Source organism: Pavona decussata, unplaced genomic scaffold, assembly GCF_977016875.1.
Source record: "Pavona decussata unplaced genomic scaffold, jaPavDecu1.1 SCAFFOLD_192, whole genome shotgun sequence".
Taxonomy (NCBI): Eukaryota; Metazoa; Cnidaria; class Anthozoa; order Scleractinia; family Agariciidae; genus Pavona; species Pavona decussata.
In genome coordinates this window covers 1,428,951-1,443,587 of record NW_028145601.1, presented here as the reverse complement: position 1 = coordinate 1,443,587, position 14,637 = coordinate 1,428,951, and the positions used below count along the sequence as shown (strand labels likewise).

At 39.3% G+C, this 14,637-nt stretch overlaps 2 protein-coding genes across 9 annotated transcripts; one reads left to right on the top strand and one right to left on the bottom strand.

Annotated features, from left to right (window-relative positions):
* Positions 1 to 920: 920 nt before the first annotated feature.
* Positions 921 to 8,284, bottom strand: LOC146462097 (uncharacterized). Of its 8 annotated transcripts, XR_014857261.1 has the most exons (12): positions 8,150 to 8,284; positions 6,622 to 6,689; positions 5,786 to 6,171; positions 4,954 to 5,059; positions 4,553 to 4,828; positions 4,060 to 4,156; positions 3,220 to 3,523; positions 2,776 to 2,896; positions 1,938 to 2,337; positions 1,290 to 1,463; positions 1,108 to 1,184; positions 921 to 1,016 (listed from the first exon to the last, which is right to left on the bottom strand). XR_014857261.1 is itself a non-coding variant. In XM_085086172.1 (10 exons), the coding sequence occupies exons 8-10, from the start codon at positions 1,378 to 1,380 to the stop codon at positions 999 to 1,001; spliced, it is 186 nt and encodes a 61-aa protein (XP_084942298.1). In that variant the 5' UTR covers positions 1,381 to 1,463; positions 1,938 to 2,337; positions 2,776 to 2,896; positions 3,220 to 3,523; positions 4,060 to 4,156; positions 4,553 to 4,828; positions 4,954 to 5,059; positions 5,786 to 5,926; the 3' UTR covers positions 921 to 998. The 8 variants fall into 7 exon arrangements, 1 of the variants encoding a protein (XP_084942298.1); XR_014857260.1 differs by lacking the exon at positions 4,954 to 5,059; XR_014857258.1 differs by lacking the exons at positions 6,622 to 6,689; positions 8,150 to 8,284 and having other exon boundaries at positions 3,220 to 3,311; positions 3,406 to 3,523; positions 5,786 to 5,926.
* Positions 8,285 to 11,209: 2,925 nt separating this feature from the next.
* Positions 11,210 to 11,998, top strand: LOC146462096 (uncharacterized). The gene has a single exon (XM_085086203.1). It carries the CDS (start codon positions 11,210 to 11,212, stop codon positions 11,996 to 11,998), a length of 789 nt encoding a protein of 262 aa, XP_084942329.1.
* The last annotated feature ends 2,639 nt before the right edge of the window (positions 11,999 to 14,637 follow it).

The window sequence follows — 14,637 nt, the reverse complement described above, 5'->3', positions numbered from 1 at the left end:
CGTCTACTTTAGTAGAGGTTGTGCGTGTATTGAGACGACACTTTCTCGCCATTTCTTCAAGGACGTCCATTAAAAGGGCTATGTCAGCTGGGGTACATGCGCAGTGGAGTCCGGTTGAGACAAACATGCATACATCTCGTGGCGGTAGTTTGCTTTCCCTCCATTGCAAAAGTTTTAAAAAATATCGTTTGTAAATAAAAAAAATTCAGCTAACTTTTCCGAAGATCAACGCGATTCAGACAAATGACAGCTTCCTGAACCCTCCGACAGTATTTAAAAAAGTTGGGCCAACGATTTCAAAGTGTTTCTCTTCAACGCGCGCATGCGCCTGGGGTGACATAGTCCCTTTAATGCAGATACTTATGGCTTCATTGTAATGCATTTTTGAAGCGCGTTTAAAACTGAAGATAGTGACATGTATCAGCTAAATTTTGACGTCGCTACTTGAAAAATAAAGAATAAAAATAAACAAAAGTAAACAATAAAAAATAAACAATAAAATAAAATGAAGAAGTTAAAAAAATTGTGTTAAAACAAGCTATGCACATATCCGGCCAATCAGAAGCGCTAAAGGAATTTCTAGCGCCTACAGATTTGAGCCATTCAGTTAACAGTTCTAACGACTCTGTGAACCAGGACAGTAAAATGAACAATCACATAGACGATAATACCGACGCCGGAAAGGATAGCAACAATATTCAACCACTTGGCGATGTTTGAGTTCCTTCTGGCTTCTTCATAATCTCCTCGGTTATATGCGCTATCCACCTGTCCATAGAACAAAGTAAGAACCTTTTATGAACAAGGAACCTTGTTTTTGATCTGCCAAAATATTTTTCAACAAGTTACAATGGCGTAAAGGTCAAGTTACATTAAGGTGGCTCTATATCATTTCTTCAGTTTTCGCTGGTAGTGATACAAATTTTACAGAACGCGATCCCCTTTTTGACACACGCCAACTTTCTTTCAATTACTCTTTTGTTCTCAGACTCAGTTGTTTACCTGGCTATCTCCACCTAAAAGTTAAAGAGTAAAAAAAATCTCCATTAGCCAAAATGATTTCCAGCTAGAGACAAGTGCTAAAAGGTTTTGCAATTCTTAACATACAGTTTCTGACTGCACAGACTCTTCACCAGGCTCGAGCGGCATCTCAACGTCAAATTCACGGGGAGGATCTTGAAAAACTGGGAGAAAAAAAGAAGAAAAGCAGTTGGAAATATATATTTCATTCAAAGACAATGCTACTCAACATGAATGTAAAACATTGAATTCATTTGAATCAAACTAACTGGCGAGGCTGTCCTTCAACTCATCTGCAATCCTCTGAAGCTGAGGCATAGCAACCTCCATGTAGAATTTTATGAAGTGGGCCATCTCCATTTTGACCAGGGAAACTTCTTCCTCTCATCGCTTGGTCATTTCAAACTTTTCAAGGACTAATCTCTTGATACGTACTGGTGTATCTATAGGAACATTAATAATTGAACAAAAAGAGAAAGAGCGAAGTTTAGCACCCTATTTAAGTGAAAACGGTTGTATTGTTATGAGGGCTATAACAAGCAATAAGCCTAATTGACAAGGGCCTGTTCAACCATGGTAATTGGTCAGGTAAGTTGTTACCCTGTAATATGAGTACCGATGACTGTGACACCGATACAACTCATGATAAGTGGTTCCAACACTTTAGACACAAACAAACTTTAAATTTCACAAGGGTAACACTACAAGTTGGCCATACAGAAAATGTTAAAGGTTTGCTTGGGCAACTTCTGCATCAAGGTTACTCAAATAACAAGCTGTTTCTGCCTATTTGGGCCTCATCAGCGCGGTGCAGCAAGATCACCCAGTCTGAAGAAGTAAATCAGCAAACTGAGCAATTAGCAGCCGTGGACAGCAATCAGTATAGTTAGCCTACCAACGATAAATAAATAGTTCACCTGCACTATTTCCCCAGGGGAAGTTTCCATTCATGACATCTGCAACTGTTCATGGGTTAGGGTCAGCATCTTGGTTTCCTGCTGCCTCTTCATTGTACTGCTGCACCCAAGATGTTAGCTTTGCCTTGTCAGCAGATATTTTTGATCGCAGTTTGGATGGTTGTTTTGATGACTTAAAAAAAAACTAAGGGAGAAATTCTCAAGGAAAAATATGTCAGTAGCTAACATAATATGTTACATATTTTTTTATTCCTAACCCCCAGCCCTTATTAGAAAAAAGTCATGCACTTACCCTCCAATTTGCTCATTGAATGAGTGGTCTGTTCAATAGATGACGCCAACATTTCAATTTCATCTTGAAGCCGAATGCTGCTGGTAGCGCTATGCAAGGCTTCTATTTCTAACAAACAGTAATTTTGATGTGTCAGTACACTAGCCATTGGTAATGCAATACACCATGATCCATAGTTAATGCAGCACAACATGGCCTTACCTATCTTTTGCATGCTTACTGTGCCTTCCGCAAATGGTTGTGGTTTTGCTTCCATAAATCATTGCACAGGAAGCTTTAGAAACTAACTGATAGGTGGGTTTTGATCCCATTTGCTTGATTGATGGCAATGAACAATGTAACCGTAGGTTGTGATTTGAATTTCGGATTCAGCATGTTTTGAAAGGTGCGGTAAACAAACTGGGAAATCTTCCTTGCTCATAATTTGCACATCGAATAATTGTCAGTTATTACACCTATGATAGATCTCATAAAATAATTAAAAAAGCATGAAATAATTAAATGAAACTCGAAATGCATGACAACAACCCACAATATCAATTTTACCTTGTGCATGTCAAACAACAATGTTCTTCCACTCGTCTGCCTTAAATTGAACTGATGGTACATTATATGCAACAAGAACTTCAGTGAATTCTTTGTCTGATTCACTTTGCATCTTAACAGCCTAGCACACCAAAGATAAGAAGAAAATATGAGGTCATTCTGAAGCTAACAACACATTGTATTTTCGTATATTAACCTGAATTGAATAACCTTTAACTTTATTAACCTTTAATATAACAATGGAATGGAAAATTATTCATGAATTGTTTTAGCAATTACATCATTGACTCTCAATTTCTATGTGCAATAGTTGATTTGGGCTGTGCCTTCATGTTCCCTTGTCAACTTTTGCAGTGTAAAATCTTCAGCTCACGATCTAAATATCAAATAATATAATTATGTATGTGTATTTAGTGTTGGGGGTGTGTCAAAAAGCATACTCACATGAGTGTATCGTTTTGCAAGACTCTGCACCATGCCAAGAATTTTCCTCCTGTTCCATGACAGGGCATGCTCAGTAATGAGCTCTTCTCGATCTGGGAGATTTACATCACATTTGTTTACAATGATGTTCTACACCGTGTATCTTCCTTTCATGACTAGTATATAACTTCTTTAGTTTCCACTCACTCTCGGGAAGCATGTGCTTGGTGGTGTTTCCACATCGTGACATGTGAGAGTTGATCTGTTCTACTTCTTCACCAGTGGAACATGCACTTCCATCTTGCCATTGACCACACCATATAACCTGAATGATAAAATCTGTCTAAGTAGATTGATAATGTAAATACTGATACACAGACTTGCAATATTAAAATGATTTTGCAGAACAAGGGTGGTCCAGGTAGGATAATTACCATTCAAACATTTGTTTTGAATGATAATTATGAGTATTTGCATTAGGTGGTGTGTAGGGTGAGGCATTCCCTTGTACTTGATGAACATAAGTTAACCTAGCTGGCATGTCCAATTGTGAGCCTTGGCATGCATAACGGACAAGGCAGGTTTCATGTCACTTCCATCAAGACCACCAGCCTTTCTCGCCCACTTCCAGTATTTGCAAACTATATCCTCCCAAAATATACATGACACCAGCTGGTATCATTTTTTGGAAATGGATATAGTTTGCATAACCATACAATTCCCTTTGAAACATATTCACTGCCCACTGGGCCAAGCCATGCCTACAACCTGAAAATAAAGGACTTTTTTGTCAATACAGTTATAGATCAGCCAGATTTAAATTAAGGTAAAAGACTGATCATTGTTTCATTTCAGTTTCACCTGCTATCTCCAGTCCAGTCTCATCCAATTTGGCTGACTTTCTGCCTCTGTTGTTGGCCGCCCGCCAGTGGGAATCTCCACATCTATTATCACTATCCTGTAAACAATGCAAACACAAAAACAGCTGCCTCATCACATCAGCTAAGTTTTATACACTGTCAAATCAACAGCACAGGTATTTATCTCTTGGTCAGTAGGAAATAACTGACATTAGCAAATAAGAAATAGCACGCAATAACTTGACAACACATCAAAACAAAGGACAGAGCAAAGTCATTGGTGTCCTTATTAGATTACAGGGAGAAGAGTTCAAATAACTTTTAGATCTTTGAGTAAAAGTGAAATGTATGTTAAAAATAGAGGTGTTCAGATTACAATACACAGTCTGAATTGAAAGTGTATAAGCTCTCATATGCATTAGTGTGTTTATAAATTATTGGTCCCAAACACCTGCTACATTGGATAAAGAATTGGAATGAGCTATAAACAGTACCCGTCCTTTCATCCTAGGCACATCCTCGAGTGCTCTGATAAATGACGCGAAGAAGAGAGACGCTGGGAACTAGGTTGGTTTCAGACGTCCATGGCATTCTCTTCTGGAGCGATTCCCAAAGCTGAAAAAGTCCCTGATCAAACACATAGCTTGTATCAGTACTAGTAGAACTTCCAGGCCAATACCCTGCTTGGACAACATCAGTTAGTGTCCAGGATGGAGCCACATCGTTGCAACTCTTGAAGTGGATTACAGATTTGTTTAAATCAAACCGATCTAGAGGTACAGAGAAACACAACAACACATCATGCATGAGACAAAGATTACCAAAAGGTGCAAGATTAGATATACATATGTTCAAACTGCAGGAAGAAATATAACTAAAAGTACAGAGTTGGTACCTTTTTCATCTACAATAATCAGAGTCTCTTTGGTATTTACAGGAATTTGATGTAATGTTCCACTTGGAACAGAATTCTGACAGTTTGACAACTGGATATAGCTTGGCTTGAGGGTAGATAAAAACAAAGAGCAAATGTAAGCATGTTGACAATTTTATAACTAAGCTGTCTAACACTGTTTGCATTTGCTAAGCAGTCATTCGACCCAAAACGCCTGTGAAATGTTTACAAAATTTCTGCAAATCAAACATTAAGCTGGCTTTGAATTTTGCTGATGGCCACAACAACACATCCATTTATAGTATGGCGTGAGCAAAATTTGAAGCCAGCTTAATGTTTGATCGACAAAATCATTGTGTAGCAATGCAAATGGTGGTAAAATTTGTTAGCAGTTGTATCATTGATGACATCCAATACACAACAGAATTATATTAAAGGAAAACATAGCAAAATAATGGCAAACATTATGATCATCATGTACAGTGGAACCTGGTTCATAGTAAAACTCTTGTCAAGCAATGGAAAATTGGTTACCATATTCAGAGGGGAAGTAATGTCAATGGGATGAGGTTGCACACTGGATCACAGTATATCTCCTTGAAAAATCACCCCAGCAATTAGTGCTACATACAAGCAGGAAAATGTGAATTCATAAGCACTGCCCTCATATAAGAACAGACTTCAAGGGTGCCCCAGGTAACAACATGGTGTTTATAAATAACGATTCTATAACAGGGTAAAGGAACTTTGACGCCATTATAATAATTATTATTATAGGTGTTGAATAATATGTCTGACTCATTCACTCCAATCCATTTAATGGTGAACTTACAGGTAGTTTGCATAGTTCCATTGTCATCAAGTGTGATAGTTGGAGGTATGGCTTGAAAATACCCATTCAAATACCCATCTCTGTTCTGGAAAGGCAAAAACTGGTGCACCTTTTCATCACACGATGGACACATAAATCCAATTGTACACTCCATGCATCGCAATAATTATTGCATTGTCCCTTTCAAGCACATTTGGCAACAATCTGGAGATGGCAGTGCCTCACAACTCAGGGCAGCCTCAAAGAGCAGTTTCCTTGAATTGTCCCAGCTGGACGTTAAATTGGACATCCTCAGTGGTACGTCTCCCAATTTCTTGAAGATGGAGGAAGATCAAATGAGTGCAAAAACTCATCACATTTGGCTGAAGTTGCCTCAAGATTATCATCTGTGAAAGAAAATTATTATAAAATAATTATGACGTTTGTTACTTTTAAGGGATTCACAAAAAGTGAATTAAAGAGAAAAACAACTGTCTAAATGTGCTATTGCCCAAAGCAAGTAAACTTTCTGACAAATTTGTAACAAGTAAAAGCTTAGTTGGCCTAAGCTTGGCCTGGTTAGCTTAATGGGTTATTTTATTTGGTTAAGTAGCTTAGAAATCTATGTGCTTAAATCTTGCGTGTGCACTCAGAAATTTGCTTTTCACTAGATATAGCAATTATTTCAACTATAAATAAACCAAAAATTATGTCAGTTAAATAAATATATGATATACTTTACTAGTTAACACTGTTATTGCATGTCATTCCCTAACTCATGCCTCATATTGACTCATATCATTGAATTATTATAATACACATGCATTGTGACCCTAAAAGAAATACAAAATACTTACCCACAAGATTAGGGGATATTTGTTCTACCCTAGCCTCACTTCATCATCTTCATCCAAATCTATGTTATCTGCAATGGAGTTTAACATACTTTTATAATGAAACATGTGAATTACCAAAATCATACATGTATAAGAACTGCAGATGAAATGTGGGTGAAATTTGTGATCCTCCTACACTAATAAGGGTGCGTTCCTTTGGTCAAATCCAAGAATGCATTTGCAATCACAAGATTTTTTGGATTTGCGGTTTTGAAAGGAACGACAAATCTAAAAAAAATTTCTATTAACACAACAACACGAAACATGCAACTAATATATTTCTAGTGATATTCAATAAATTTTACTTTTACAGCAAGAACTTGGTATTACTTCACAAAGTTTGCAAACCTTTGAGTAATTATTGACAAACCTCCCTGCAAATGTCTAGAGTACATCACCTTGACGAGTATGATCCTAACATCGCAGTCAGTCCAGTTATAAACTAGAACGTATTAAATCTTGCAAACTGCGTGGAGTTCACATCAATGAACACCTTTAGTGGGATGATCACATCAAGCACATGGTATCAGGATGCTACGCCACTCTATCAATACTAAGAAAACTGAAATATCTCCCCAAATATGACCTCAGAAAGCAGCTAGCAGAAACATTGATTGTGTCAAAACTACATTGCGCCGATCTGGTACTATACTGATATTAAACCCCGCTGACCAACAGTACTTTTTTCGAATCCTTTCCGAATGGAATGCTTGCACGGATTTCAAATCCCCCCTCCCCCCCAAAAAAAAAACAGATTTGGGTTAATTTATCGAATCTTTCTTCAGAATCCTTTCTACGATTTGCCCAAAGGAACGGAAAATCCAGTTTTGGATTCACAATCTGGATTTGGATTTTGACAAAACTGTGAGGATCAAAATTTTTCACATATATAATTTTCATATATTCCTACACCTAGTTGTATAATTGGTTACCAGTGACTGTTAAGTAAAAACCTAACAAACTGCTGGGGATAACCCAGCAATGGACTAGCATCCCATCCAGGAAGATTGGTGATGCAACTGTGGCTAGAGTGCGACTTTACCTATATATCCGTATTTATTCATTAGTAACTATAGAAACATTTGTTGAGCACACATCACTCAAACAACAGAGCTAGGTCACAATATTAGAAAGCTGGCGAACAAAGCGTTCTAACATAATTTGTTGTGGACAACAAAATGTTTGAACAAAAACAATACTTTGCCCAACAATTCAACAAAAAGTGTTGGTGAAACGTAATCCAAAACAGGGTGTTAACAGAGATAGACAGATCAGCCCCTACCTCCTACTAAAGAGCTGGTTGTAGAATAAGATGTAAACTTACAGTTAGGTCGGTTAATCCTTTGTAAAAATGCACAATCACAACCAAAAGGGAAAATCTCCAACACGCGATCACGGAAAGGCGCATTTTCATTACGGAAGTATATGTTGGTTCACGACTAAATAAGCTTAATATAAGTTAACATATTTATCACAAAATTAAAGTTACCTTCGTTGGTAGATGGCAGATCGACATTTTCTGATTGTTCAATTTGTTGACGTTGGAATCGAGGTTTGTACGGTATATTTACTTTCCCGTTTGCCCGTTATAGGATCACGAAAAATTAAGTAACGCGACTTTTTTTTTGTTTTTTCCTAGCCTTTTTCATTTCGTTAACAAATTCATCGGCTTCAACGAGGATTTCGTCGAGAGATCGATTGGAACTTTTGGCCGCAACTCTCCGCTTCGCAGCCGCCATTTTCTTTCTGGACTCATGCAACAAAGCACCACGGGAAGATTCTACCCCTGGTTTGCAGTGTTCAGTCTGCATTTTATCGCGAGTCTGCGTTTTACCCCCAGTCTGCGGTCTGCAGTCTGCATTTTACACTGACCGACCAGAAGATAGCTTTTGACAGTACTTTTTCTCTGGTGTGAAAGACAAAAAGGAGAACAACCAAAGAACAATTCTAGGACGTAATTTGCTGAAAAGAATTGTACTAGATGATAAATGCTAAATTCTCCTTTAAATGTGTGTAATATTTCTTAGTAATTGTAAGGAGAATTTAATTGTCAACATTTAATTTAATAACACTGAGAAAAGGTGTAATTTTTGTATTTTTTTGGTATCTGAAATCGACCGTTTTCTCAGGAAGATGCTTATTTCAAGCTACACTTATATTCCTAGGTACGGAACATGAAATACTATCTTCATTTTCTGTAAAAAACAAAGTTAAAATGCGAAAATGTGCTGTTGTCGAACGATTCAAGGACAGTTTTTAACGCTGAATTATCTTCTAAGGTTATAAAAGAAGCAATAAACATATTGGCTTTGTACCTTCTATGACAAATTTATTACGTTCACGGGGCTCCCCAACAAGCATCCAGCATTAACATAATACCCGGTTTGAAATCCGCCACAAAACTAAAAAAATTTTAGAGGAGCATTAAATTTTCCAAATAACTTAAACTACCGAGGGCTAAGAACACAAGAAGACGCATTTCTATGCCGCCATGTTTGTTTTTTCATATCACATCCCGCTACGGGAAGTTGTAACGGGTTAACCCGCAAGGGTCCGAGAGGAACGAAATCAACTCAATTATTGAAAGAACTTACTTACTTACTTACTTGCTTGCTTGCTTGCTTGCTTGCTTGCTTCGGCTTACTTACTTACTTACTTACTTACCTTAAGTTTCGGCCTGACTAGTCTTGTGAATTGTTTAGTATTGGCCTCACAGAAATGAAATGCAGGTTCGACGGGACATGTCAAGTAGTTGTAGGACTGGCTGTGTGTCGTAAAATGCGCTCAAAGGAACCTTGTAACAATGTAAGGCCGCTTTCTACTAGTCAGAACGTACCAGCTTGGAAAATCAGTCTGGTTCGCGCCCTTTTGAAGGAGCTCAAAGGAATACAAGCACAGGAGCTAGTGCTGAAAATGCTGCCTTTACTAGAATAATTAGTCTGGCCAGTCAGTTGTGACAAACGGAAAGCGCGCTAAGTTTACTTATGAGCCTTAAAAGCAGGCTTTAGGGTTTTTCAATCTGCCCTTTCCTTTGAAGGTCATATATCCTCTGAATATCAGTTAAGCAGAAAACCATATATGTTACAATAGCTGCAATATGGATGGTATTAGATCTAGCGTGTAATATAGTTACCAACTGATTTAGGGATCTTGGTGCAAATGAAGTTTATAAATGGTTTTTTTATGTCAGATAGTAGTCAAGGTATACGACTAGATTTTATGCGCTTTGATTTGAAGGCAGTTCCTTCATCTTTTCTCCAAACGATATTTCTTTCCTTCAGGATAGTTTGTTTATAAGTAATGAAGCTTATTGTTATCCTTTAGATATGTACAGTCGCTGTGGCTTTGAATGAGGAATTAGTCTTTAATATGTTTTATATACTTTGTAACTGATTTATTCTTCATTAATTTTAGTATGCGTAAACCTTTATTGTTCACATATTGCGAGCATATATTGACGACTGTTGCTCGTAGAAGCGTAATCTTTCATATTGGTGTTAACGACTTCAGATCACACATCAGAATTTTTTCTCTCACCTTGCATCTTTGTGATACATAAAAGGGGATAGCATTAAATCCATGCGATTATTTGAGATAACAAGCTCAAACCACGATGGCCGCTAGACTGAGTAGATGACCAAACAGTTAACAAATCACAAACATGGTAGAAAAGTTTTGAATAGGCTGTCCTCGTTAGAACAGATAAGGCAAATTTCGACTTTTCACCGATTTTGCTGTTTTTTTCTATGAACATCAAATATTATATCCCATAAACAAATATCACATTTAGTGAGCTCAATGCAATTTTTTCCGTTGTTGGCGAGACCGTGTACAAGGTAACCTCAAACTACCTACTTTACCTTCGGGGACTCTACAATTTATCTATACAATGCCGGTGCTGTCAAAATGCATTCCTTGTTCAAACAGCTTGATTATTTTACACATTGAGTTCCATTTGTCAATAACAAATTTAAAGGTTTAACTTTTGTTTTCTGTGAAATTTTTTTCAATATAACCCCTCCTAAACTTCACTGATGCACTAAACGTCACATACATGTAGTTAAAGCCTATTTTCACAAAAGTGGGACCTGACTTAGGGTCAAGTCTATTTTAACTCAAAAGCAGTAACACCAATCTTCTTATGTATGGAATAAAATTTGTGGGCACTTTACGCTGCGTGCCGTAAAGAGCTCCGCGATATCCCTAATATTCACGGATTTCAATCGATTGGAAAATAAACGTAAAGCCGTGAGACCGATAGACACATTTCTGATCCGGACTCTTTTAGAAATGTGACGTCATGCTAGTCACGTGACCTCTTGGCCATGTGCTTGCTTTGTTTTAATAAAGCATGGAGTTGTTGTTGAGTTATGACTGTTGGTCGTCTATCTCTCACTCGTTTGCGCTCCTAGAATAGCGTAACGTTACATGGTGTCAGACGTGGTAGTCGTCGTGTTGCAGAAAGCCGCTGTAGAGTGAATTCAAGCTTTCAAAGTCTCAATTGAGTGAAGATTGTGCTTCAACGCGCCGCCATTTTGAATCCACGGACATGCTGGACGAAGCAGATGCTCCTCCCGTTATTAGCCCGCCGCAATCAAGGTTTATTGCCAATGTATCACTTCCCCAGAAATTCGACCCTAAAGGAAACCTGGCTACCAATTGGAAAAAGTGGATACAGGTTTGGAAAGCGTATGAAATTGTCACTGGCTTGGACAAACAACCTTCAACGCTTCGTGTTGCCACGTTTATCACGTGTATCGGTCCAGATGCGCTGGAAATACACACTGGTTTGCCGTTCTCGTCGGACGCTGAGAGGGAAAACATGGATAAAGTGCTCGAGTTGTGGCAGAACTACTGCATAGGACGAACGAATGTGATTTATGAAAGATACAAGTTCAATAATCGTTCACAACAAGCAGATGAGTCGATTGATGCATACACAACAGCGCTTCGCACACTTGCCGAAACCTGCGAATTTGGTTTGTTAAAAGATGATTTAATCCGAGACCGTCTAGTCTGTGGTATCAGGGACAATGGTCAGAGGAAAAAGCTTATCCAGGAACCGAAATTAACTCTGGAAAAATGCCTTGATAGCTGCCGAGCAGCCGAAGCGACTAAATTGCAAGTCCAAGATATGTCAAGTCAGGGCAAGGAATCAAGTGAAGTCAACGCGCTCAAATCATCTCGTCCAAAGTTACACACCAGTATGGTCGACGACTGTAAATTCTGTGGCAAGTCTCACGAAAGAAATAGAGAAAAGTGTTCTGCTTTTGGTCAAATCTGCAAGAAGTTCAAGAAAGAGAATCACGTAGCGAGCAAGTGTCATCTTCATGAATAGAAGAGTGTCTCTAAGGAGAAGAAGCCAAAGGCTACGAAACCTAGCTCCAAGAAAAGCAATTGGAAGAAAGTAAATGCTCTTGAAGCCGTCACTTCGTCAGAGAAAGAACTTTTGGCTGTAGACCTCTCCACAGGAGACGATAATGTGAATACTTCTGAAATGGTTGATGTCAGTGATTTCCCAAGTAAGATTTATGCAGCTATGGAAATACAAAGAAAGACCGTAAAAATGCAGATTGACTCTGGTGCATCATGCAATGTACTCCCAAAGAAATACCTTCCAGAAGGAGCAGAGGTTCAGAAGACAAACAAGTTGTTGACAGCCTACAACAAGGAACGAATTTCAGCATTTGGAACAGCAAGAATCAGCATGCGCAATCCTAAGACTAGAAAGAAATACCATGTTGAGTTTGTTGTAGTGGATGGCAGTTATACACCATTACTAGGAGCTCGTGCTGCACAGCAGATGGGTTTCATTGTAGTCCAACATCACAATATCCAGCTCTTGAGCAACAATGAAGTCTTCACCGCCTCACCGAGTAGTTCTCTTACTAAGGAGCAAGTGTTAACCGACTTTGGAGACATCTTCAAGGGACTTGGAAAAATGGACAGAAAGGAAAAACTTAGAAGTAAATGAATCTGTCCCACCAGTTATAATGCCTCCCCGCAGAGTACCTGTCGCGTTGAAAGGAAAGTTTAAAGAAGAAATTGACCGTCTTGTCAGTGTTGGTGTCTTAGAGAAAGTTGAAGAGCCAACTAAGTGGGTGTCCAGTGCAGTGGTCACAGCAAAAGCGAATGGGAAAGTCAGAGTTTGCATCGACCCCAGACCCCTGAATGAGGCACTCAGTCGAAGCCACTATCCTTTGCCTGTCATTGACGACATTCTTCCTGAACTTTGGAAAGCACGAGTCTTTTCCAAAGCAGATCTGAAATATGGCTCCCTCCAGATCGAATTAGATGATCAGTCGAGCCGCCTAACTACATTTCAGACACCATGGGGCAGACATCGGTGGTTAAGGATGCCGTATGGAATTAGCCCAGCACCTGAATACTTTCAGCAAAAGCTAGATCAAAACCTGCAAGGATTACCTGGAGTCTACAGAAAAGCAGATGATTTGCTGATTACAGGTCAAGGTGACACCAAGGAAGAAGCAGACAAGGATCATGATGCAAACCTTGTACGCCTACTACAAAGATGCAGAGACAGGAACATCAAATTAAACAAAGCCAAGTTCGACTTCAAATGCAGCCAAGTACCGTTCATTGGACATCTGTTAAGCAATGAAGGAGTCAAACCTGACCCCAAGAAGATTGAGGTCATTGTGAAAATGGAAGCCCCCGCTGATGTCCAGGGTGTACAGCGTCTCATTGGCATGGTTAAGTACCTTTCCAAGTTTCTCAGGAACCTGTCAGCGTTATGTGAGCCTCTCCGCAAACTAACACACAAGGACGTTGAGTGGCAGTGGACACAGGAACAAGAGGATGCCTTCCAGTCTCTAAAAACTGCTGTTACACAAGCCCCAGTCCTTAAGTATTTCAGTCCACAAGCTCGAACTGAAGGACAAGGTGATGCATCTCAAAATGGCCTTGGATTTGTTCTAATGCAAGAGGGTCAGCCGGTTACATATGCAAGTCGAGCACTCACCCCAGCGGAGCAGAGATATTCTCAGATCGAGGAAGAGCTTCTGGCTCAAGTCTTCGGGCTAGAACACAATCATCATTACACGTTTGGAAGACGAGTGATTTTGTGCACCGACCACAAACCCCTGGTATTAATTTACAAGAAACCCATTGTTTCAGCACCAAAGCGTCTGCATGCGGCGACTGCTGCTTCGACTCCAGCAGTATGATGTTGACTTGAGGTACAAACCTGGTTCTGAGATGTACTTGGCAGATAACTTATCAAGAGCTTCTCTAAAAAACATCACTCAGTCGAAAGTACAGGAGGAAACGGAGTCCATTCATGCAGCTGATTTTCTCTCTATCTCAGAGCCTCAGCTAACAGAAATTCAAGCAGAAACAGCTCAAGATGACACTCTCCAACAGCTGAAGAAGACCACTATCAGTGGATGGCCAGAAACGAAGAAGGAAGTCCCTGTGTCTTTCCACCCGTACTTCCTAGTTAGAGATGAGTTATCAGCACAAGATGGCCTAATCTTCAAAGGACAGCGTTGTGTCATTCCCTTGGGTCTACGCGCAAGAATTAAAGAGAAGTTGCATGGAGCTCACACTGGAATTCAGGGTTGCCTTTGCAGGGCTAGAGAAACTGTGTATTGGCCAGCAATGAACTCAGAACTAACTGATTACATTTCAAAGTGCGATATCTGCTCTTGTTATCAGTCAAGCCAACCAAAAGAGCCTCTCATCTGTCATGAAATTGCTGATCGCCCTTGGCAGAAGATTGGAGTAGATGTTTTTACACTAGATGATACCGACTATCTCTGTGTGGTTGACTACTACTCAAGTTACTTTGAAGTGGACAGACTAGAGAGCAAGACTGCAGCAAACATAGCCAAGAAACTCCGCAAGCAGTTTTCAGTCCATGGAATTCCAAATCAGCTAATCAGTGACAACATGCCATTCAACTTTCAGGAATTCAAAGACTTTGCAGCCAGCTACGAGTTCGAAGTCATCACAAGT